This window comes from Meriones unguiculatus, chromosome 18, assembly GCF_030254825.1.
Source record: "Meriones unguiculatus strain TT.TT164.6M chromosome 18, Bangor_MerUng_6.1, whole genome shotgun sequence".
NCBI lineage: Eukaryota > Metazoa > Chordata > Mammalia > Rodentia > Muridae > Meriones > Meriones unguiculatus.
This window is the reverse complement of record NC_083365.1, coordinates 49,844,963-49,870,282: the sequence shown is the minus strand read 5'-3', so window position 1 is coordinate 49,870,282 and position 25,320 is coordinate 49,844,963. Positions and strand designations below refer to the sequence as shown.

Sequence of the window (25,320 nt, the reverse complement as noted above, 5' to 3'; positions counted from 1 at the left end):
GTTAACTGCTTTTTCTAAAATACGGATCTTAATACAATGGTGATACTAATATACTTCCTTTTGTAAACTAAAATTCTTAAGAGCTTCAGGAAATCAAAAGGTCGTAAGACCTGGATCTGACACAGCTTAGAGTCCAAATAAATACACTCACCTGTTCTTTTTTTTTTTTTAAAATACAGTATTTTGCCTGTATGTGTGCCTGCAGGCCAGAAGAGGGCACCAGATCTCATTATAGATGGTTGTGAGCAACCATGTGTTGCTGGGAATTGAACTCAGGACCTTTGAAAGACCAGCCAGTGCTCTTAAGCTCTGAGCCATCTCTCCAGCCCCCACCTGATCTTGAAAATGGAATTTTTTCTCTTGGTCTTGGGATTCCTCACTTTCCCCAAATACTAGACAAATTTTAATTTCTGTTCCAGATTTTCACCTGACTGACAGACTCCATTCAGGGATCACTGTGGATGGCGATTTGCTGAGACCTGGACTTGCTGAAAGCTGGTGTAAACCAGTCCAGCTGAAGTGATTGCTCCCTCTCTCTTCAACTGGATTGCTAATCACATGCTTCTGATAAGTGCCCATTGCCTAGTCTTTGACTAGCCTTTCAGCCATCCTGGGCCCCTGATAGCAACACCCTAATGTCAGCTACAAGAAGTTACAGAAGAGAATTTGCCACCCATTGTCCCACCTGACAGGCTGAAATGCTAAGTCAAAAGAAACTCTGGCATGGGGGACAAATGGCTACCTATTGACATACCAAAAAACAGACCCTTAGTTCTCTTTCTCCTGGTCATGCTTTATGCCCCTTCCATGATTATGCCTAACATCAGAAAAAAACTTCTAAATATCAGGTCTCCACAGTCTGACTCATGGTGTTAAAAGTATCGACACCAGTACTTGAACCCATCTCAAGGATTTGAGATAGAGTCCTATTTGAGGGTCTAGCTAAATAGGCCTGACCAACTCCATGACAGGCTTCATTTTCTTGCCAGACAGAACAGGCCTAAAAGTTGCAGGAAAAAAAAACACAGAAAAAGGGCAACCAATCAGAAACAGCCAAGACATCTGGCCTGGGTAAGATGAAGTTGCTTACCCACCAGTTTGAAAAGCACCTAATTCCTGACCAGAGTCACATAGCCTTCAGAGTCACATAGACACCAGCCAATCCCAATCAAGGTCACATAGTCACAGTAGGAATTCCTCTTTCTGGCTTTAAAAGGGATGTCCAAGCTCCCCTCAGTGTTGTAAAGGTGGTGACCCCAGCATGCGGGACTTCTGTAGAAATAAACTCTCATTGCTTAAACATACTATTTGAGTCTGGGTCATTCCTTCAGTGAATTCTAGACCCTAACAACAGTTTCAGAGGTTAGCCTGTTATCATCATGGTGGGGAGCGTGGAGGCACACAAGGCCCTGAAGCAGCAGCTGGGAGCTACAGTCTGAGCCGCAGGCAGCAGACAGAGAGAGAACTGAGCCTGGTATGGGCTTTTTAAACCTCAAAGCCCACCCCTACTAACATACTTCCTCTAGCAAAGCCACCCCTCCTAATCCTTCTCAAACAGTGTCACTCCCTGACAACAAAATATATGAGCCTATGGGGATCATTCTTTTTAAAACCACTACAGAAAGGAAGTGGAGAAAGGAGAGGGGAGAGGGAGGATAATATTGTTTTATTTATTGTGTATGTATGTGTGCTCATAGACATGCCATTGTGCTAATGTAGAGGTCAGAAGGCAATTTCCACAGTGGGTTTTAGGGGTTGAAATCAGGCCACCAGGCTTCTATGGCAAATGATTTTAGCTGCTGAGTCATCTTGTTAGCCCAGAAAACATTGTTTTCCCTGCCTGGTGATCATATGCCTTTATTTTTATATTAGTACTCCAACGTTACTTTGGGGGAACTATGCTGTTCTGAGTCAGACAGTTCGGTGGGCTTTGCAGTACGGTGTACATTTCATTCCAGCTTTGAGGGAGAGCATGGGGCTCACGCTCAAACTGACTTGTATAGCCTGTCTTTGGATCACAAACCATAGCTCGGAACCATGTGTACAAGTCAGGCCAAACCCCAAAGATGTGTTAGAACTTCTGGGCTTAAAATGGCTCCTTTTGTCCTAGGACTGTGACACTGTAAGGTGGTGTGCAGAAACAAAGCTCCTTGAGGGGACATACTATCTGAGAATAAAGCCCAGGAGTACAGAAATCGCCTTGTAAGACCCCGGATGCAACCAGAGGCCAGACTGCTTTTACAAATCAATACATTCTCTTCCTCCCAGACAGTTTAGATGGGATTTCATGCTCAACTGCCCCGAAAAAGCCCTAATTAAGTCAATATATAATAAAATTCACACCCTTCCTTTTTGGTAGGGAACAGAGTGCTTTAGGAGAGAGGCGAAGACAAATTTTAAAAAAACTTGATGAAGGAGCTTTGTGAGGTACCCCGGTGTTTTCTAATGAACAGGAGCACTCAGAGAAGCTCCAGCAGCTTGGCAGTAAGGTGGATAGTCATCCATTCCTCAGTAAGTTCTATGGGCTGCCACTGAAACCACTATGCTGACAGATATGTACTGAGCACCTCTGCACCTGACAGTTAGATGGTGAAAATACAGCACTGGCAGAATGCCTTGGCATAAGCCTTTAATCCTAACACTTGGGAGGCTGAAGCAGGAGGATTTCTGTATTTTCAAGGGGGCCTGATCTATACCTAGCAAGTTTAGACCACCATGGCTACACAGTGAGGCCATGTCAAGAAAGAAAGAAGGTGGGGTGGGGGTAGAGGGGAAAGAGGAAGACAGAGAAGCACACACAGCACTAGTAAACTACAAAACAAGACAAAAATCTCTGCCCTCGTGTACCGCATAGTTTCGTGTGTTTGTGGATAAGGGAAACAATCTTTTGTTCTGTTTTTTGTTGTTTTTTTTTTCAAACAGGGTTTCTCTGTGTAGCCTTGCCTCTCCTGGACTCACTTTGTAAACCAGGCTGGCCTTGAATTCACAAAGATCTACCTGTCTCTTCCTCCCAGAGTGCTGGGATTACAGGCATGCACTACCACGCCCAGCTAAGGCGAACAATCTTAAAGTAATACAGCAAATTGAAAGGGAGAGATATAAAGCAGGAGAAGGGGACTGATACGAATTTCTAAAATTTATCTATGGAAGGCAGTGAAGGATGATTTACTTCTCAGAGCTCCAGCACCAAGAGATTAAGTGACTTAACTCAGGCCACCTAGAAAGCGGTAAAATCAGAATAAAAAAATCAAAACATTGATCTGTTTCAGTTTAGACTGTCTCCCAGCCTAGAGTGATTTAGCTGGCAAGTCCCTCACTTTTCCTGGGCTCTGTGATTGCCTCTCTGGAGTTTTAATATTACTTACCATCCCATTTTTTCCCAAATGTTGCCTTGGTGCCTGTGCCACTGTGTTTTTCTGGTTCTCTCTCCTTTCCTCCCCACTTTGACTTTTCTTCTCCTCACAGCTTGAGTATTAGTTATTAAATAACCCATCTTAGGGTCACTTTGCTGAACTCTTATCAGGGACTGCCATTCATATCATAGCTTTATAAACGACCAATTTGAACTGTACTCTTCTCTTACCCATAGTTCTGACTTCTGTTCCCTCCCCTTCTGCTGTCTTCTCAAAACTTCATGGGCAGCTTTTGCCATGAACCATTAAAGAATGTTCTGGTGTATCCTCAGTTGTTCCACCATTCAGCCCAGTGATATTCTCTGAGCCTCCCATTGCTCATAGGCAAATAGGACAGAAATAATAAACTTTTTTCCCCTTCCAATGCACACATCCCCTTACTAATTAATGACCTCTCTGCTTCTAATTGATGTTGAAAAATATCAGTGTCTAGTTAAGAGCAGCTTGTAAGATTCTTGTAATTCTAATAGCTACACATTTTACTATTACATTCCAATATCTGTTCCAGGCTCGGTCATCTTACTTTACTTGAGATAATGTTTGAAGTAGATATTACGATACTCATTTGCCTGAAAGTTTTGAAGAGGCGGTATGACCTTCGTTAAGGTCACACAGTAACTGGCAGAGGTAGACTGAAGATCAGGTGTATTGGACTTCACAGCCCATGTTACCTGCCTCTCAATCAGCTAGTTCTGTGCTGAATACTGGACCATACTAGGACTAACTCTGTCTTTCAACCACATTTTCAAAAACTCCATTTATACAGTTTCACTTAACGTTCTTAATAAACCAGAGAGGGTAAGTTAATTCTGTTGTCCTTATATTTAGATACAAACATTAAAAAGAAAATTAAAGGTAAGTGACACATGGATGCAAAATAAAAGCCAGATCTTGGCTCCTCATTCTCTGCATTACCTGCACTAAATGTCCAATACAGAACAAGGGGGTCAGATAGGAAGTTGTTCCTTTTTCTCCATTTTGCTTCTAACAGCCTCTGTGGCCTGATTGGCACTCAAATATCTGTTCATCTGTGTAACAAACATTGACCACTGGTACATGCAGGCTCTGGAAATAAAATTGTGAACAAAGGCCATCTCCGGTCCCAAACCCAGACTTGAAACTCTCAACTGGCACTGAGCTTCCCAGTGACAGGTGTCACAAGGCAACGGGTAGGAAATTAAAATTAACTTAGAGACAGCATTTAAAGAAAAAAAAAGTTGTTTTTTTTGTTTTTTTATTAGTGTCTCACTATGTCACCCTGGCTTACCGGGAATCCAGTTTGTAAAGCAGACGAGCTTTGAACTCACACATCCACCTGCCTCTGCCTCGCAGATGCTGGATTAGGGGCCTGCGCCACCACATCTGAGGGAGCACATTTTGTTGCTGTGGCTTTGTATTTCCAGTATTGAGGGCTGAACCCAGAGTTTACGTGCCTGCTCGGAAGTGCTCTACTTTGAGCTCTGGTAAACGCGAAGAGAAGAACCCGCAGAGTCCATTGTTATGTCAGACAGGGATAGCATCTGTTGGGTATTAGAAAGGACAAGTGGAACGGAAAGCACCCACTGAACTTGGCGCCGACAGAGCCTGAGAGTGGATGGAAATATAACCGGGCTCTTCCCGACGGTAGTCCTCTGACCTTGCCTTAGCGGTCAGGGTCACCACCCCCACCCCACATTACCAAGCCCTCGCGACTCCTTCCGGACACTTCCGGCCTGCGCAAGCGCAAAAGAAATCGCCTGGTCCAGCGGCGCGCGGAGCCCTCCCCTAGACGCATGCGCGCCCCGCCCACAAGCCCCGCCCCAGGCGCCCCCTCGCGAGCGCCTGCCGTTTCTTTGGGCGGGGCAGTGGGCGGGGCCTGAGCTGGCGGCCGCGCTGCGGGCGGGCCAGTGAAGCCGGCGCCCCTGACACGTGATCTGGAACCGGCTGTGTCGCTTGGTGACTCCGTCTGTCGGTCCGTCCGTCCGCGGGTGCCATCATGGCGGACGCGGCCAGTCAGGTGCTCCTGGGCTCCGGTCTCACCATCCTGTCCCAGCCGCTCATGTACGTGAAAGTGCTCATCCAGGTATGAGTCGTCGCTCTGCCCTTCCCCGCCAGCGTCCTGGCCGGTCGCCGCCGCCCTCCGCGCCTCCGGGTCGCCTCTGCGCCCCGGGCCTTCACCCTCCCGACGGGCTGCCCTTCCTTCTCCTCAGGGACAGCATTCAGGGCCTCGCGGCCCCCTCGGAAACATGGCGAGGCTCGCCCCGGGCAGGCCCGCTCCGTCTCGGCAGCCAACTGCCACCCTAGCCTTCCCTGCCCTGTGGCTCTTCTCAACTTTGTTTTTCCTTCCCTGAGGTTGATCCTGGCCGGTCGCCACCGAGGGCTTCCCAACCCTTTCCCTGTCACCTCACCTCATCCACTCCTCCTCGCCGACATACCCCAAACTCGAGACGTGAAATACATATGTAAGGATAAATTTAAAATTCTAAGAAAGCCAACGTCTTATTGTTTCTTCTCTCTCTCTCTTTTCTATTTTGCTGTTTCTACTTCTGTTCCCGTTCAGAGATTTTAACACCAGATACCCGGATATACACAAGGAGCTCATTGAGAAGTGATAATGAAGTCAGATTTCCTCAGGATCCATTGAGCGCTTTCACAGCAGCCCATGTGGTTCATGACAATGAAAATCACGTTGGTCAGAGCTGAAAATCATTTGTGTAAAGAGTTTAGCGAGTTTAAACTTAACATCGGACTCTCGGGTGTCTCTCGCCTCCCTTTAGCTTTCCAATCTCCTATAAAATAGTTTTTAAGTGAGATTTTATGTTCATGGGTAAAGAGGCCTACTTTTTTTGGCCGGTAATAGCATTTTCAATTGCTTTTCTAAGTTTCCCTGTGATGAGCAGGCCGTTTTTGAAGCATTTTCTGAGGGTTGACATACTTACCTCATGCTTTGTGTCCCAGAAGGAAGCAGGCTTTAGAATCTCTGTCCTCACTGTACAGTTCTGAAAAAACAAAGCAAAACAAAGCAAGATTCTGGGATAGATCTCATTTTTTGAATTGTTACTCATACAGATTGTTGCCAGGTTGACTGATACAAGTTCAGATTTTAGTATAAACATTGAAATGGGAAGAGTGAGATCTGTGTCTAAAACAGAATTGGCACATTTGGAGTTAGATTGCATGAGATGACTGACAGCATTTTGCAGTACACATAGAAAGCTACACTACTCCGTAGTTCTCAACGGAGAGTGTTTTTAAGTGACATTCAGTGCTCTTACCTCAACAATTTAATATCCCAAATCCTGATTTCACAATATCACTGTGTTGCCAAGTATTCCAGGGCTTTGGTGAAAGTCCCAAATACTGTTTTTAAAGTTGCATGATAGCACTTTGACTGAAGTCAGAGGGGGAGGATTAACACAGATGAAGGAATTGCAACAGCAGAGAACCCAAACTGTCCTATATATTTTTTTCTCTCTAGTGTCCCTTTATTTTTTTTGGGGGGGGGGAGTCGGAACAGGGTTTCTCTGAGTAGCCTTGGCTGTCCTGGACTTTATAGCAAGCTGGCCTGGAACTCACAATGAACCGCTTGCCTCTGCCTCCGCCTCCCAGAGCGCTGGGATTAAAGGTGTGCGCCACCACACCCGGCCTCTAGTGTCCCTTTGGCACTACAATTTCTGAATATATTGTACAAATAAAATGGCAGTCATTAATTTTTATGGCTGTGTATATTGCTAATGAGTCTGTTCATTTAACATGGACGTGGCTTGTAATTATTTTTCTAAGTGAATTACCCAGCTGTATGCATTTGCCTTTGTTGTCTAGTTAGCCATATAGGTAGGCAGTTGATGTTCACTCAGTGGATATTTTCTCATTTTGTTCAAATATAAAAAATGTAAAAATAAAAAAAAAATTGTCAGCCTTATCAGTAAACTAGGCTTTCCTGACACAGTGGTTTCCTTGTTCTGTTTGCAATTTGATAATCTATCTTAGTTACATGGTTTTACTCTATAGACTTCAACTCAAAGGGCAACTTGGAGTTTATTGTACCCCGGTCTTAATCTGTCCAACAGAACAAAAGGCTGATAAGGATGATATTATTTCATCAATGGCTTAGAAAAGATAAACTGCGTTTTCATTTGTAAAAATTATAGGGATAAGGAGGTAGCTTCCTGATTGAGCATAAGGGTGAATATGGAGTCCATTTTCAGCACCAAGCACAAAAAAAAAAAAAAAATTGAGCCTGATTTTCTTGTTTCAAGACCTTGCAGCCAAAGTATTCCTGGGGCATTGCTTAATGTTGATGCAATCTTTTGTTTTTAAAGGTGGGATATGAGCCTCTTTCTCCAACAATAGGACGAAATATTTTTGGGCGACAAGTGTTTCAGCTCCCTGGCCTCTTTTGCTATGGTAAGTGTCTTTGATTTATTTGGAATTGGGTGACACTGAAGACTGAGAGGCTGGAGCTGCTGAGAGAAAATACATGTGAAGCATGCTGCCTTGAAACCTCCTCTAACTGTTCCTGGGAGAACCTAAACTTCTGGCTTGTGTTCCTAGCTCAGCACATTGCAAGCATCGATGGGAAGCGTGGCTTGTTCACAGGCTTAACTCCAAGACTGTGTTCAGGAGTCCTTGGAACTGTTGTCCACGGTAAAGTTTTACAGGTAAGAGGAAATCGATGAACGTTTTCATGCATTCTGGTTGCCTTTTATACTCAGTTTATTCCACTGATAAAGAGCAATTTCAGAGATAAACTTAGAACCCTTGTCTCTTGAAAGACATTTTCTCTTTATTGATTAAGTAATTGATTGATTGAAGACAGGATTTCTCTGTGAAGTATAGGCTAGCCTCAGACTTGCTTAGTAGCCTACGTGGCCCTAAATTTGATTCTGCCTTCTGAGTACAGAGATTACAAATGATTGACCACTTGCTTGTCTTGAAAATACATTTTTTTTTTTAAATATCCACTCTTCCCCAAGAAACAAAGGAAATTTGTGCAAGTTGAAGTAATTGACTGCCATATGTGATTATCTTCCTTTAAAAACAGATTCTGAATAGAAATTAGTTCCATTCACATATACAGTTCAGGTTATATTTAAAAAAATTTTTTATTGGCTTATTTATTGTAAAAGAAGAAAGCTGATTAAAACATACTTTTTTTCTGGAATTTTTGGGTTTTTTTTTTAATTTCTAAGTATTAGCTTAGTGACACATTTTCTATTAAAAATATTAAAAAGAAGCAAAAGCTGCTGCTAAGCATAGTGGTGCATGTGCTTGTAATCCTAGTATTTAGGAGGTGGAGGAAAAGAGGTCAGGAATTCAAGGCCAGTCTCACTTGCATCCTGAGTACAGCCTGGGCTTCATGGGACCTTGTCTCAAAAAGAACACCAAAGCACAACTGAGGTGGCTCAGCGGGTGAGGCTGCCATGATGACTTGAAGCTGATCCTGCAGAACTTACATGATCCGCGTAAAGAACTGGCTCCGTCAGGGTTTCTTCTGACATTCTGTATGTGTATGTAGCTTTCGAACACAAATAATAAAGACACATTTACAAAAGAGGGAAAATGAACTTAGCAGCTGAGGTGCAGCTCAGTGGTAGAGTCCTCACCCAGCATGTGCAAAGCTCTGATTGCAGTCTCTAGCACCTGGAAAGGGGGGGACTTTAACAAGGGGAAGAGTCCACGTATGGGGTATGGGGTAGTGCTGCTTTCTATGGCTGTATGGATATTTGCCTCACTAGGTGTATATTTCTGGTTTTGTGTGTTCTTCTCTGTATGTCAGGGTTTTTGTTATTGTTGGATTTGGTTTTGTTTATGTGTTGTATTGTGCACGTGTTTAAGCAAATGAGTCATGCATGGTGCATTTATGAAGGTCAAAGGGCCTCCCCTAGTGTGGGTCCTTACCTTCTTCTACCCTGTTTGAAACAGGGTTTCTTTATTCACTGTTGTGTGCACCAGGCTAGCTGGCCCACAGGCTCCTGGGGATTTTGTTCCAGTCTCCTGTCTTTCTGTGGAAGCACAAAGATTGCAGGTATATGGCATGTTGCCATGCCTAGCTTTACTTGGGTCCTGAGATTCTAACTCAGGTTCTCATGTTTGTGCAACAAGGGTTTAACCCACTGAGACATCTCAACATTGTGTATGTGTTTCATGGTGTTTTTTTAAACTTTTCTTTTTCAGTGGGTGTGGTGGTGCATGCCTTTAATGCCAACACTCAGGGAGGCAGATGGCAGGCAAGGATCACTGTGAGTTTGAGGCCATCCTGGATTACAAAGCAACTCCAGGACAGCCAAGGCTACAAAGAGAAACCCTGTCTCGAAAAACAAAAACAAAACACTTTTTTCTTCCTTGCCTGATTTTTTTTTTTTTTTTTGAGACAAGAGTTTTGCCGTATAGACCAGGCTGACCTTGAATTCCCACCTGTCTTTGTCTCCTGAGTGCTAGAATTAAAGGCATGTGCCACCACTCACACCACATTGCATGAATGTTTAAAGTTAAAACAGAACTAATCAATGCAGGTAGTAAAATTTTTGGAAGCATTAGTCCCAGGGCCCCGTGGTACAGTTCAGTAGGGTCTGAGCCCATATCCTTCTCAAGGTTCCTCCTGTCACATGTGCCATGTCATGTGATGGGTCTGTGGTCCTGGTGCCAGCTTGTGGGTTGGTGGCATGGAGGGTAGGCATGATAAGAAAAGTGGTCTCAGGGATATTTATGCAGGCTGGCCAGGGCCTCCTGTAGCTTTTGCCAGGTGCTGGTTCTATTTGACTCAGCTTTGTTTCCAAGCACTCAAAATGGTGAAATGTTGCTGCAGCTGGGCAGCCTGGTCTGTGTATAGTGTGCATACCTTCCCACCTAGGGATACTTCTGAGATTTTATATATTTTAGTTACCTAGTTGAGGTGAGCAGTTTTCAAGCTCTGTTTGACCACTTTTAATTTTTCTCAGACATCCAACATCCTAAATCCTTCCTGGATATGCCTGTCTTCACCAGAACCATAGTCAGCATTTTTATCCCTTTGTGCCCTACAACCTTTCAAGGGCTGGGTGTTATATTTTAGAGAGAAGGTAGCCACTGCTGTGACATTCCCAGTCCTAACAACAGGAACCTAGCTTGAAGTTGGTGAGCTATGCTTGAGATCTCCTGGACACACACACATGTAGGTAGCAGTTGCCCTGAATCTATGGATCCAGATATGCAAAAAGCCTGTAGAACTATGGACAAAAGGGGAGCAGTGGGTTGCAAGATGTCTTCAAAAGAGCAAATGTTCTGAAGGGGAAAAGCCATACCTTGAGCCTTCTGCCCACTCTTGCAGGCGCACGCATCCCAGGAGTCTTGTGCATCCTCATAACCTGCCTAACAACAGATAAAGCATTGTTGCCTGCTGTATTCCCTAAACCACAGTCAGCTGGGAAGGCCCTAAGATGGTTGTCATCGTGGACTGCCAGAACTCTGTGTTGTATAAACCTGGGTGATGAGACTTCTTTTTGAAAGGGGGTTAAGACAGAGTTTCTCTCTATTGTCCTGGCTGTCTTGGGGCTCTCTATGTAGACCAGGCTGGTCTCTGATTCAGAGATCCCCTGCTTCTGCCTCTGACTGCTAGAATTAAAGGTGTGTGCCATTATATCTAGCAGTGGTTTTTTTACCAAAAAAAAAAAAAAAAAAGAATCTGATAAGAATAGAAAATAAAACTCAGATGTAGTCTAGAAAGCTTGTAAACTCAGCACTTGACAGGTTGAGATAGGAGTAAGAGTTCAATATTATTATTGGCTATGAGACCTGTCTCAAAAAAAAAAAAAGAGGCAAAGAAAATAATGAAGCTAATTGTCATTTACTAAGTATGTGGCTTTAGGCCATTTTACATTCTCCTAGCGCATTTTCTATTTTCTTTGCTTTTTGTCATTCTCCCCACCCCCAGCCCTCCCAAGCCACCTCTCAACAGGAACTTACTATGTAACCCTAACTGACCTGGGATTCACTATGTGGACCAAACTGACCTCAAACTCACAGAGACAGAGAACTGCCTGCCTCTGCCACCTGAGTGCATTTTCTATTTCTAAAACATATCAGAAGCCATATTTCCTCTTGCAGTATAATTTGGGAGTCACAGTCTCTTCTATAGAAGAGAAAACTATCTTGCTTGTTTGAGAAGCAATCATGGGCATAAGGAAAATGTAGTGATACTCAAACTGAATACCAATTCTGTGTTCTTTTACCTTATAGAAAGAAGAATCTTGCCTTGGTATTTCTGCTTTTTTTCCCCAAGAAGAATAGGAACTGGGCTATGGTTTTAACAATTCCCTGTTAAATTGTATATTTAGTAAATAATGTCCCTGGAGGGGTTTGTTGTTGTTGTTAATTCTGACCCCCCACACACACACATCTTGTTTTTCTTTGCACTACTGGGGATTGAACCAAAAATTTAAGTGGGAACGGGGGAGTATTGCCTGGCACGTATAAAGCCTTGGGTTCCGTGCTTGGCACCTTGTATATTGGTGTAGTAGTGTATGCTTATAATCCCAGCACTTGGGAAGGAGAGGCAAAGGATCAGAAGTTTAAGGCCATGCTTGTCTTCTTAAGAGGTCACGCCAGGCTGGATTACATGAAGCCCTATGTCAGAAAAGAAAAAGGTTTTAAACTAGGCAGTGTACCAACCTACAATGCCAAGACTTAGATGGCTGAGGCAGAAGAATTACCATGTGCTCAAGGTCAGCGTGGCTAAGTAACTAGATCTTACCTCCAAACCCCCCGCCTTCCCGTTCCCCACGAAAGTAGGGTTATCAGGAGCATTTGCTAGTTCTTCCAGGTGTTTGATACGTTCAACTTTGCAGCAGATAATGCCACCATAGAACATTTATTTCCAGTTGATTAATGTGGAGTAGAAATTGGGAGGTGTGCAGAAGAAAATCAGTGCATTTCACTTCCCGTCAATACTTTCTCTAGGGCTGGAGAGATGGCTCAATGGGTAAGAACACTGTTCTTCCAGAGGTCCTGAGTTCAATTCCCAGCAACTGCTCACCAGCCTTACTGAAACCTGATTCCCCCTTCTGGCATGCAGGCAGGCATACATGCAGATAGAACACTCATACATAAAATAAATAAATCTTACTTAAAAAAAAAAATCTTCAGTCGGGTGTGGGGTGCATGCCTGTAATCCCCTCACTCTGGGAGACAGAGGCAGGCATATTTCTTGCTTGCTTGTACAAAACGAGTCCAGGACAGCCACGGCTTCACAGAGAAACCCTGTCTTGCAATAAAGAAAGAAACAAACAAACAAAAACAAAACAAAACAAAACAAAAAAACCACTTCTCTGACAGGACATATTAATAGCTCTAACTATTCTTTATTTTTATTTCTTCTGTAGCATTACCAGGAGTGTGAGAAACCTGAGGTAGGTTAAAGCTGCTTTTCTGTGAACTCCTGTCTGTCTCTGGCAAATTCCTGCTGTTTGACCATAGGAGAAAAGCCAAGGCTTTTTCTTTTCATCTCAGTGGTGTGTTTTATGGGGTAGCCATGAGTTTAAGGACTTCTATTTAAAACCATCAAGATTTCTGTCTTTGCTTTTTGATTTCTAGGAGTTAGGACCTGTAAATGTACAAAAGGAAGGCTCATCTTCCTTTGACCGAGTTATCAAAGAGGTAAGAGATGAATTTACTCCTTGTTACTGAACCAGGATCATGAGTCCTGTGCTTCTAGGTCTGTTTCCAAGTGAAATTAAATCTTCAGTTTAAATTGGGCTTTCCTGTGTAATAACCCAAAAGAAGAACATGGCCCGCTATTGGGAACAGGTGCTACTCAATAAGGCAGGTTTGCCTTTGTTCTTTTCTCTGTGTGTGGGTGTTCTGCCTGCTTGTATGCCTGCCTGATACCCATGGAAACCAGAAGAGTAGTTCTTGGAACTGGAGTTAAAGGGGATTAGGAACTGCCATATGGGTGCTGGGAACCAAACCTGGGTCCTGTGAAGAGCAGCCAGTGTTCTTAACCACTCAGCAATCTTTTCAGCCCCTTATTTTATTCTTTTTTTGTTGTTATTTAAATATTATTTATTTTGACACTGTCTTGTAGCCCTTACTAGCTCTGAGCTCCTGATCTTCTTGCCTCAGCTTTCCCCTCCCCAGTGTGGAATTGCACCTTTGAAAGTCTTCTGGTGGTGTTGAAAACATGTAGCAATTAATTTTTTTTTAAATTTTTATCTTTTAGTTATTTTAGTAAGATAGGGTCTCACTGTGTAGCCCTGGCTGGCCTGGAGCTCAGGTTATAGATCAGGCTGGCCTCAAACTACAGAGATCCACTCGAGGTCTGCCTCCCGAGTGCTGAGATTAAAGGGTGCACTGTACCCAGCACACAGAAAATGTGCATGTTTTTATTTGTCCAGAGATGCACGGTTGAAATGTTCTTTCCCTTGTTGGCTTCAGAACCACCCGTAGGCTGAGACGTAGCTTAGAGCATTTCCAAAGCTTGAACATGGATCGTTTCCCAGACTAGATAAAATTCAGATTCCTAGTCAGAAAAGATAACTTAGGATAGAAGCTCAGAGTTGTTGTCCCTAAGATGTTGGCACATATCTGAAGACGAACATCTCTCTAGTGTAGATACCAGCTTCTTTGAAGCCTGTCATTGTGAGAGAAAGAGAATAAATCCAAGTGATGGCTCAGGCCTTTAATCCCAGTTACTTTGGGAGGCTGAAGTAGGAGGAACAGAACTTTAAGACCTGCTTGCTCTACAAAGTAAGTTCAAGGCCAGCCTAAACAACTTAGCGAGACAGACTGCATGAAAAAGGTAGAAAGGGGTCCAGGATATAGCTTGTTAGTAGAGCACTTACCTAACGTGTGTGTGAGAGAGGCCCTGGTTTCAGTTTCCACTGCTGCCAATGAGTGACTGAATCCCGTGCTGGTAAGTTTATATAGACTGATAACCCTCTCCCCTATTTCTTTGCTGTGTGTGTGTGTGTGTTTTCTCTTACTGTCTTGTGTGTGGAATTGGGGAAAATAACAGTCTCTTTTTCAGATAGATTTCAAAGTGCATGAGAGGTATAATACAGTGGCAAAATACTACCTTAATCCCATTGGAGCTAGCTTCCAAAACAGGAAAGCTTTAGTGCCTAGCCCTTTGCCCTGCACTGGGAGTCTATCCGCACTCCTTATGGGAATGTGAGTGGCATTTATTTAGATTTCAGAAGTGTGTTTTGATTGTTTCTAGACAACTCGAGAGATGATTGCTCGTTCTGCTGCTACCCTCATTACACATCCCTTCCACGGTATGTTTGTAGTTGATGGCATAAAATAATCTTACTTCTTTATTCTATATCTTGATCTTTCTTGGACATTTAGATAGTTTGGCATGGGCATTGATTGCAGGATTCAGCCTTCATATTTTTTGCTCACCTGCTTTGCCATCTTTTTAGATAGTGAAGTATCTTTAGATGAAAAAAAACTTCTAGGGTTATTAATATAAATCTCAACACACTTGGTGGGGTCTTGTTTTAATTAAAATGAATTTGTTTTACATTTATTTTGGTAGAGGAGGAGGTCCAGGCATTCCACAGCTTATGTGTGGAGGTCAGAGGACAACTGGGAATCCATCTTCTTTTGCCACATAGGTTCTGAGGATAAACTCAGGTTTGGGGGCTTGTCAGCAAGCATCTTTACTGGCTAACTTGCCTTATTCACTGTCAGCAGTTTTTAAAATAAAACAGTCTTGTCTCTGTCCTACAGTGATCACTCTGAGGTCTATGGTACAGTTTATCGGCAGAGAGTCTAAGTACTGGTAAGTGTTTGGGGTTTGTTTTTCTTTCTTTTTTAATTTGTGTGTGTGCGCGTGTGCTTGTGCCTACTTGTCTGTATGTGCACCATGTGCATTCAGTGTCCATGACGGCCAGAAGAGATATCAAATGCCCTAGAACTGGAGTTAGAGACAGTTGTGAGCCCCTGTCAAGTGCTGGGACTTGAACCCTTAAAAGTAGCAAGTAGCAAGTGCTCTTAAGCACTGAGCATCTTTCCAGCCTGTTCTGTTTTTAACTACTCAAGGAAATTTGTTAAAGCAAAATACATTATTACTACTGAATATTTTTATGGTTCTTTAGCATTTATAGAACAAATTCATACTTGTGTCATTTGACCTGTACTAAAAGCAGTACAATACAAGGAAATAGGCCTAGGCTAAGTTAGGACCCTACCCAAGGACCACAGACTACAATGTAGGACCATTGAAACCAAATGCATTCTGAACTGTATATACCATACCCTTCATAGTCTTAGTTGTTTATTTTTTAAGATTTTATTTATTTTTATGTAGATAAGTGCTCTGTCTGCATCAGATCATATTATAGATGGGTGGGAGCCATTATGTGGTTGCTGGGAATTGAACCCAGGTCCTCTGGAAGAGCAGCCAGTGCTCTTAAAAACTGAGCCACCTCTCCAGCCCCAGTAGATTCATAGGTACATGATAGATTCATAAGAGTGAACCAGTGCTAGAAAAGTGGGAAGAAAAGGAGTTATAAATTTGACTTTGTCAAAAGTGATTATGATTATTAACCATGTGTTGGGAGGTATACCTGCTGTTTCAGGTCACTTTGGGAGGTGGGGGCAGGAGTTCAGGGTCAGCCTCTACATAATAATTTAGGCTGGCTTGGACTATATGAAACCCTGTTTTCGGGAGTGGGAGTTGGGCTGGGGAGGTGGTTATTGAAACTCCCTTCTTATAGTTCAGTGATCTCAATGTGCTTTACCTTTTATCCTTGCCTAGTGGACTGTGTGACTCTATATTAACCATCTACCGGGAAGAAGGCATCGTGGGATTTTTTGCGTGAGTAAATGTTGAGTTTGTCTTGAAGTGATTTTTGTGTTAGTAGCTTGACAATAAGGGCAGTGAGTCTTTGTTTAATTTGGTGGGAAAATGTTCTCTCTTCCAGGGTTTACTTTATAAATGTTTACAGACCTACTGACTTAAATTTCTCATTGCAAAGATTGCATACACACACCTTTTTTTTTTTTTTAAGGGAGGTCTTATAGCCCAGACTGACCTCAAACTGGATGAAGATGACTTTGAACTCCTGATCCTTTTGCATCTCTACATCTAGGTGCATGTACAGAAGTTAGGGGACAACTTGGGAGATTCAGTTTTCTCTTTCCATGTGTGGTTTCCAAGAATTGACTGGACTAGGCATTGCTTTTTTTTGTTCTGTTTTTGAGATAGTGTCTCAAGCTCACAGAATCTACCTGCCTCTGCCTCCCAAGTGTTAGGATTAAAGGTATTCAACACCATGTCTAATTTCTTTGCATTTTTTAGTAAATAGTTTGATATTCATACCTCTTGTAAGGAGTTCATTTTACAGTATAGTTAGTAAGATGAGAAAACCAATTTTTGAAAAAAGGAAAAGTCATGACGTATTTTTCTTACCTTAGGAAAGTAAGTATTTGGAAGGCTTGACTTTGGAAGAGCTTCAACTGCTGCACTTTACTAACAAAAATTTACTGTGTTCAATGAAATCCTTTTATGTTGTCAGTGTCTCTATGATTGATTGATTGATGCTAGCAATCAAACACAGGTGGTGTACACCTCTAATCCCAGCACTCTGGGAGGGAGAGAGAGGCAGGCAGATCTCTCTTGAGTTCAAGGCCAGCCTGGTAAACAAAATGAGTCCAGAACAGCCAAGGTTACAGAGAGAAACTCTGTCTCACAAAACCAAGAAAAACAAAACAAAACAAAAAAACAACCCTAAAACCTACAGGTCTTTGTACATATTTCACCACTGAATTGTACTACTAGCCCCAGATTTATTTGTTTGTTTGTTTGTTTGTTTGTTTGTTATTTTTATGTGTATGGGTGTTTTGGTTGCATGTATGTGCGGAGGCCAGAACATGGTGTCAGAACCCCTGGAACTGGAGCCACACATGGTTGTGAGTTACCATGGGGCTGCTTAGGAATGAGCCGTCTCTCTAGTCCTTAAGTTTTTTTTGTTTTGTTTTGTTTTAGTATAAATATTCTAACAAATAGAAAAAGCTTATCATTAGTCTCATTGTTGGCCATTTTTAAGAAACTATTTCATTGGGGTTCTTATACCTCTATCTCCCTTCTAATACCCCAATACCAGGTAGTAGAAACAGAAGGTTAGTGGGGAGAAGGGGCATTGAGATTTTTTTTTGTTTTTTTGAGGCAGGATTTCTCTGGAATTACATGCAGTTGTGAACTACTATGTATGTGCTGGGAATTAAATGAGGGTCTTTAGAAAGAATAGTAAGTGCTCTAAACCGCTAAGCCATCTCCCTAGCCCCTAGTCTCACTTTAAAGAAAGCATTGGTGAGCCTTGAATGTAGCTGAGTTTGTAGTGTGTTTGCTTAGCATACAAGAAGCTTTGGGTTCAGTCCCCAGCACATAAAAAACTGACCATACTGGACTATGCCTATAATCCTGGCACTCAAGAGGCAGGGTTAAAAGGGGAGGAGGGAGGGAGCTACAAGGGGGATACAAAGTGAATAAACTGTGGCTAATAAAAATAAAAATTAAGAGACTCAGGAATTGGAGGTTCACCTTGGGTGCATAGCAAGTTTGAGGCCAGTTTTGGCTACCTGAGATGAACTTGTGGTTCCTAGTCTGAGTGACCTAGAGGGACAGTATGGAACAGTGGTAACATTACCTTGCAGACTGGAGAGTAGGTTTAGAATGCTAGTTCTATCACTTAAGCCACTGGCATGCAGCAAATGGATGCCTGTAAATATCAGTGCTTTCTTTTTTTAATCCTTTGCTAGACAGCAGAGGATCACATTGAACTCCAGGCCCTGCTGCTTCTATCTACTAAGTGCTGGAGTAACAGGTGTGGGCCACTGTACCCAGTTTGTTTATCACTGGGGAATCAAACTTGGGGCCTCATGCTTTAAGCACTCTTACCAGTTGAGCTACATCCCTAGCCTTGGGAAACATGATTTTGATATCTGTGTTTGGATCATTGTCACTTTTTTTTTTTTTTTCTCTTGCCCTGCCAAGTTTTGGTTTTAGTTTAGTTTTTGTTGTTGTTGTTTTTTTGAGACAAGATTTCTCTGTGTAGCCTTGGCTGTCCTGGACACACTTTATTGACCAGGCTGGCCTTAAACTTGCAGAGATCCACCTGTCTGCCTCCGGAATGCTGGGATTAAAGTCATGCACTATCTCCCCAGCTGCCCTGCCAGATTTTAATATCAAAAGGAAAGAAACAGGTAGTTTCTTTGTTAAGTCTCTTCTGCAAAGCACTTTGTAAATCTTTGGCCTCCTGCATTATGGTGGTTTAGTTTGTTTTCTTTTTTTGTTTTGTTGTGTTTTGTTTTAGTTTTTAAGACAGGATTTCTCTGTGTAGCCTTGGCTGTCCTGGACTCACTTTGTGGACCAGGCTGGACTCGAACTCGCAGAGATCCACCTGTCTCTGCTTCCCTGAGTGCTGGGATTACAGGTGTCTGCCACCACATCCAGTGCCTGTTATGGTTGTTAATAGCTTTGCTAGTAGTTCAGAGGGTTGAAAGTGGAAACAAAAGTCATGACGGGCCGGCCTTCAGTAGAGCTGCTAACTAGACTGAACTGGGAATGAGGCTACACTCTGAGTATGATGCCCTTCCAGTCCCCTGGAATGGCTTTAAATCTCTAACTTTTGAGAGAAGTGTTTGTACTGAGTAGACTGTCTCACTGATTGTAATTTTTTCCTTCCTACTGTGTCTTCATGTAGGGGTCTGATTCCTCGCCTCCTAGGTGACATCATTTCTTTGTGGCTCTGTAACTCACTGGCTTATCTCATCAATACCTATGCACTGGACAGTGGGGTGAGTTATGACCTTGGTAAGATTTGCTGCTGAGGGCTTTCTTTGTGTTTACTGGCAGCCATTTAGCTGTAAGAAAGATGACAGGTTGTTATATGCCATTATACATAAATGTGATACAGTAAAAACTATTTGAAGCTGGTTGCATGACTGTATTATTTCCTATTAAGAGATACACCTAGAAATTTCCTCAGGTCTGGCTGTGTGTGTCCATGGATCTAGCCCTCAGATTGTCAGTTCTTCAAGATCACTTTTTTTTTTTTTTAATCTAATTTTAGAACACACAGTACAAAGAAACTAGCTGTCTGGTGAATTTATGGGGTTTCCACATCTCCTGGGGTATTAAAGAGCTCCTACAAATCTCAGCCTGAGAGGTTTTGAGGGCCTGAGTTACCTCTTATCTGAAGTGTGAGCAAGACTTCCAATGGCTTTTTCTCTATGGCATTACATTTGCTTTTGTTTTTCAAATATTGAGGCAAGTACATTTCTTTCTACACCATCCTGTTATGATAGGAATTTGTCAGTATTGATTGATGATGACAGTCAATTTGGAAATCTTTTGATAGGGTCTCATTCTGTCAGTCATCTCGATTGCCAGTTTTTTGTTGAGATGGGGTCTGACTATGCAACCCTGCTGACCTGACCACTATAGATAAAGCTGGCCTCGAACGTAAAAGAATCAACTTGCGTTATGTCTCTCAATTGCTGGGTATACGGCATGTATCATCATGCCCGGCCTTGACTGACACTTTTTTATATTCTTCATAGGTTTTTGTTGTTGTTGTTGTTGTTTTTGTTTGTTTTTCAAGGCAGGGTTTCTCTCTATAGCCCTGGCTGTTCTGTAGACCACGCTAGCCTTGAGCCCACAGAGATTGGCCTGCCTCTGCCTCCCAGAGTGCTAGGATTACAGGCATGCACTACCATGCCTGGCTTTGTCTTTATTCTTAAACTTCATTTTCATACTGTCAGGTTGATAATTTAGAAATAGGGTATTGGTATGCTTTTGAGTTTTAACTTACTTTCTGCTTTGTGTATGATTCATTATGATAGAGGCTCCTTTTCTATTTCAGGTCTCTACCATGAATGAAATGAAAAGTTATTCCCAAGCTGTCACAGGAGTGAGTTTCTTAATCCTCTTAATATTCAAGGAATAGCTGTGATTATTTTATTTTTATTTTTTTATTTTATTTTTTAAAATAATTTTATTTAATTTTATTTTATGTGCATTGGTTTGAGAGTGTCAGACCACCTTGAACTGGAGTTATAGACAGTTATGAACTGCCATGTGAGTGCTGGGAGTTGAACCTGGGTCCTTGGGAAGAGCAGACAGTGCTCTTAACCACTGAGCCATCTCTCCAGCCCCTATTTTTTTATTTTAAATCTGGCCTGTTTGATCACCATTTTAAAGCTGTCTCCCTTGAAATCTCTATCAAATAAATGCATTACTCTTTGTCAGAGGTAATAATGCAGTTGCTATGTCACAGCAACATTTACCCCATGTGGTTTTTGTGTTACTCAGCTTTCATGGGGGTGTGGGCCAAATCACGTTGTGTCCTTCACATCGCACTTGAGAGCTGCACCCTTTGTACTCGCACATTTATTTGTGTTGTGAGAGCTAGGCATATGCCAAGGCATGCATGTGGAAGTAAAAGGAGTTTGGGGAGTCGGTTCTCTCCTTCTGCTCTGTGGGTTCTGAGGATTGAACTCTGAGCCATCTTACTTGTCTTGGAAAACTGCTTCACCCTTCCATGTTGAGATGGCTAGCACTCACCATTGCACAAGCTAAAAGTGAGCTTCTAAAGTAGTTCCTGTTGTCTTTGAGAGGAAGCTCATAGTTTCTTCCAGGTACTTTGAAACAGTTTATTTTATTAGCTTAAGACCTTTTCTCCTCAATAAGTAGTTCACTTTTATTTGACTGAGACCCCAAATCTGAGGATGAGAAGAATCTTCTGGCCTTTTGATAAATGTTGGATATAGATGGATATTGTAGCAAAAGAGGCACCTCTGAGCTCAAAACTATGTAAATGCATCTGAGGCTGCTGAGAAAGCAAGACTGCTGTTGGAATATTTGAGCATGGTAGCATTAGGCCTTTGAGGAGAAACGAAAGATGACTAGGAAGGGTTTGATAACTCAGCTGTCTTTGCTGTTTTGCAGTTCTTTGCCAGTATGTTGACATATCCCTTTGTACTTGTATCTAATCTTATGGCTGTCAACAACTGTGGGTAAGTGCTTTGTTTTGTTTTTTTGGCTGATGCATGTACATGTGTGCATGCAGAAGCTATAAGTTAATGTGTTGGGTGTCTTCAACAATGGCTCTCCATTTTATTTACAAAGGCAGAGTGCCTCACTGAACCTCGAGCTCACCAGTTCATCTGGTCTACTCAGCTTGCCATGAGGATCCTCTGCTTCTGCTTACTAAGTGCAGATTATGGGCAGGGTGGGGCATGCAGTATGCAATCCTAAGTGTTGAGCAGGTGCCGGGTGTCCAAACCCTGATCCTAGGGCTGGCGTGGCAAGTACTTTCTCATCGAACCTTCTCCCAGACTTGTCTTTGTGTTTTCTTTGTTTTGCATTCATGGAGAACTGAAACCAAGGCCTCTCATGTGCTAGGCATATATACTGTACTGGTTAGTTGCAGCCCCAGTTCCCCTACTTTGCATTTCATATCTTGGTAAATGTCACCCATAAAACTGGAGTTATAGATGGTTGTGAGCCACCAGGTAGCTACTGGGAATTGTATTCAGGTAGGAGAGTGTGTCATAAAGTCCTTTTTCCCAATCGTCAGACAGTTGTTCATTTATTAATAGAAGATCTAATGTATCACAAACTAAAACTAAGTCATGAGTCTGGGAAGAGTCCAGTAGGGATGACAGGGATAGAGATGAGAGGGAAATAAGAGGTGTGAGGGAGAGAATCATGGAATACATACTATACATACATGTATGAAATTGCCAGATAACAAAATTAATAAAGTTTCTCTTTGTCTGTTTACTTGAAACCTAACTATAGGATGGTTGACTTTTCCTGTGGTATAATTTGTCTCATTGAAACTATCTCTCAGGGAACTTATGCTGGAATTTTGCCAAAAACTCTCTTGTAAATAACATGTTTTCAATTTCAGGCTTGCTGGTGGATCTCCTCCTTACTCCCCAATATATACTTCTTGGATAGATTGCTGGTCCATGCTACAAAAAGCGGTATTTTTACCTCTCATTTTGTTCTCTTAAATAACTTGTCTTAAATCCCTGATAGTTCTTTAACTGCTGTTAATCAGTGTAACTTTTACAGTTGTGTATGTCACTCAAGAACAGTAGTATAGCATGCTACTTAGAAATTGCCATCTGGAGCCAGGCACACACCTGTAATCCCAGTACTAGGGGAGACAGAAGCAGGCCAATATCTATGAATTCAAAGCTAGCCTGGTCTACAAAGCGAGTCCAGGACAGCCAAGGCTACACAGAAAAACCTGTCTTGGGGGGAAAATAGCATGTGGATAAAGAAGTACAAATCCCTACCTGGCAGTCACAAGCCATTTGAGTACCTGTGTGAAAGTTACAAGGAGGGCCACATCCACATATTCTCAAACTCTTTTCAAACTCACCTTTTTTTTTTTTTTTTTTTTTTTTAGGCCTGGATATTGAATCCAGGACCTCATCCAGGCTGAGCATGTGCTCTCTGCACTGAACTCAGCCCAGCAGACTTAACTTTTCTATAGCTCCTGAGAACCTCTTACAGACTTCTTTTCCCACAGTTAGATATGAAGACTGAAAGTAAAACATAAATTGATTTATTTCACAGAAGTTTGTCAATGTGATACGGATACAACTAGCTGCTTGCTTCTTTATTTTTTAGTGGATGACTTTGTCAAAACTATAGTTTATGGTTATTGCTGGGAGTTACATCACTCAAGCATAATAGTACAACATGCTATATCATTCACCAGTTGGGTCAATCCAGACAGAGTTTTAGTAAAAACTAAGATAATGGATGGGCTGTCCACAAACTTTAGCATGGGGTCACTTAAAATGGCCATCAGCTTACAGATGGTTTTGAGTAGCAAGCACTTTTTGAAGGATCGCAGTGAAAGGCTATAAAGAGGCTCTTTGTTGCACAACTTTACAGAACCCAGGATACAGATGAGAAAGGCTTTGTTCACAGAACTCAGGCTCTCCCAGACTGAAGTCTGAATGAAAAGACCCAGTTGTTGCTATGGTTATTTTTACTCCTGTTCATGCCAGCTGAATCCAAGCTAGAGTCTTTGAATGAATTCAGTATAAACTTAACAAGAATGTTGTGGGTTTCTTTCTGATTTTTACACCCCTCTCGTTTTAATTTGGCTTGGGTTTTTTTCATTATTATTAATATTTTGTTTTGTTTTTGTTTTCTGGACAGCTAGGGATCAAACCTAGAGCCTTCCAAAATAGGCAAGAGCTCTGCCACCATGCTACATTCCAAAAACTGTTCCATCTTTGTTTGTGGCGTTGGTCATTGAACCTAGGGTCTTGCACATGTGTGGGAAACGCTTCATCACTGAGCTACAGCCCCAGCTCTTCCACAGACCAGAGTTTACTTTGGTCCCATTTCTAACTAATGCCCTGTTGCAGGAGGAAAGAACATAGAAGATGGATTAATGTGCCAGGCAAGCCTTATCTGGGAAACCATCACTCCTGTTCATACGTAGAAAAACAGCAAAACTATTAGTCCTCTCCGTTGTATCACATAGCATGCTAAGCATTTTCCATGACATTCTGAAAATAACTACCTTGTGAAGATTGATGCTCTTCATATGTACTAAGAGGAGCTTAAGAAAGTTCTATGACACAGTGTCACTTGGCCTTACTATGGGTACAATCTTGTCCTAGTCGTTTCAGTCACATCTCTTAGAGATGAGCCCCATCCCAAGTGTGGTGTAGACTGGGTGCTTTCATCTTTAAGCTGGACTTTTTTTTTTTGTTTCTTTTTTCTTCCAGGGAAATATGAGCCGAGGAAACAGCTTGTTTTTCCGGAAGGTCCCCTGTGGGAAGACTTGGTGTTGTGACCTGAGAATGTTAATTTGAAGATATTGGGGCAGGGACAGTGACATTTCTATAGTCCCAGTGCACAGAATTATGGGAGAGAATGCTGATTTCTATACAGTGTGGCGCGCTTTTTTAATAATCATTTAATCTTGGGAAATGGAGGTGATTGGTGTCTGCCTTTTTTGTTCTTCCTAGCACAACATCATTTACCACTGGTGTTCTTCCTTAATTATTTGAAATGCGACATTTTTTTTTCCTCCAAATTCTTGGTTTAAACAGAAAAGTATTTTCCTAAAGAAACAGGTTGTCACATAGATTTGAGTCTCAGGTTAGGGCTTTGTCGAATGAAAAATAGGATCCCAGTAAGAAGGAATTAATTCTATGAAAGTTGGTAAAATTAAGAAGGGATATCATGTGGGAGTTTGTGAATTACCTTGCGCAGATAGGTGCTAGAAAGTCAGCGACGGCACTGGGCCACCCCCCACTGTGCTCCCCTGCAGTTGACCCATCTTAGCTCCCAGTGCTGCTTGAGTTACTGTACAAGATTTCTGCACGCCTTCTGTTACTACAGAAGAACAAGTCGTCACTACCAGCACAGAACAGGGACAGTTGCAGAGGCTTAAGCAAGATTTCTTTCACTCCAAAGAAGCTCTTGACTTCTTGTAGCATGAGAAGCAAGTACTACAGCAAAACAGTAGCCCCTACAGTGCTCGGTGCCGCCAGCCCCTAAGGTCTGTCCTCACTGCAGTTCATTGCCTATAAGCTTCCACTCCTAAGCGTTTGGTCCCTTTTGTTACTGAAGAAGGTGAGTAGTTTGATTTTCATTCTGATAACACCCTTGGAAAGTGTCTTGGTGACTCCTCCTCTGGTAATGCGGACTGAAGTCCACATGGCTCCTACGGTATTGCCCAGCTCGCATGTCATCCCCTCCGTTAGGCATGTTAAAAACACTGAAGGAAAAACCACTTTAGAAGGACAAGTTCAACTCCAGCATAAAGCTCCTATTTCCTCAGGCCTTTTAACAGCAGGTTGAAATGCTCATAAAATGAGAAAACCTAAGGTATAGCTTGTTTAAGTAATTCACTGGTACTTTGCCAAATGAGTAAGCACTAAATTTGCTGCTTTTAGACTT

The 25,320-nt window shown here is 42.3% G+C and overlaps 1 protein-coding gene across 1 annotated transcript; it reads left to right on the top strand.

Moving 5' to 3' along the window:
• Positions 1-5,238: 5,238 nt before the first annotated feature.
• Mtch2 (mitochondrial carrier 2) lies at positions 5,239-24,349 on the top strand. The gene is made up of 13 exons (XM_021640826.2): positions 5,239-5,475; positions 7,715-7,799; positions 7,947-8,053; positions 12,752-12,778; positions 12,963-13,025; positions 14,587-14,644; positions 15,102-15,153; positions 16,132-16,191; positions 19,079-19,172; positions 20,240-20,287; positions 21,325-21,392; positions 22,292-22,367; positions 24,141-24,349. The coding sequence occupies exons 1-13, from the start codon at positions 5,389-5,391 to the stop codon at positions 24,225-24,227; spliced, it is 912 nt and encodes a 303-aa protein (XP_021496501.1). The 5' UTR covers positions 5,239-5,388; the 3' UTR covers positions 24,228-24,349.
• The last annotated feature ends 971 nt before the right edge of the window (positions 24,350-25,320 follow it).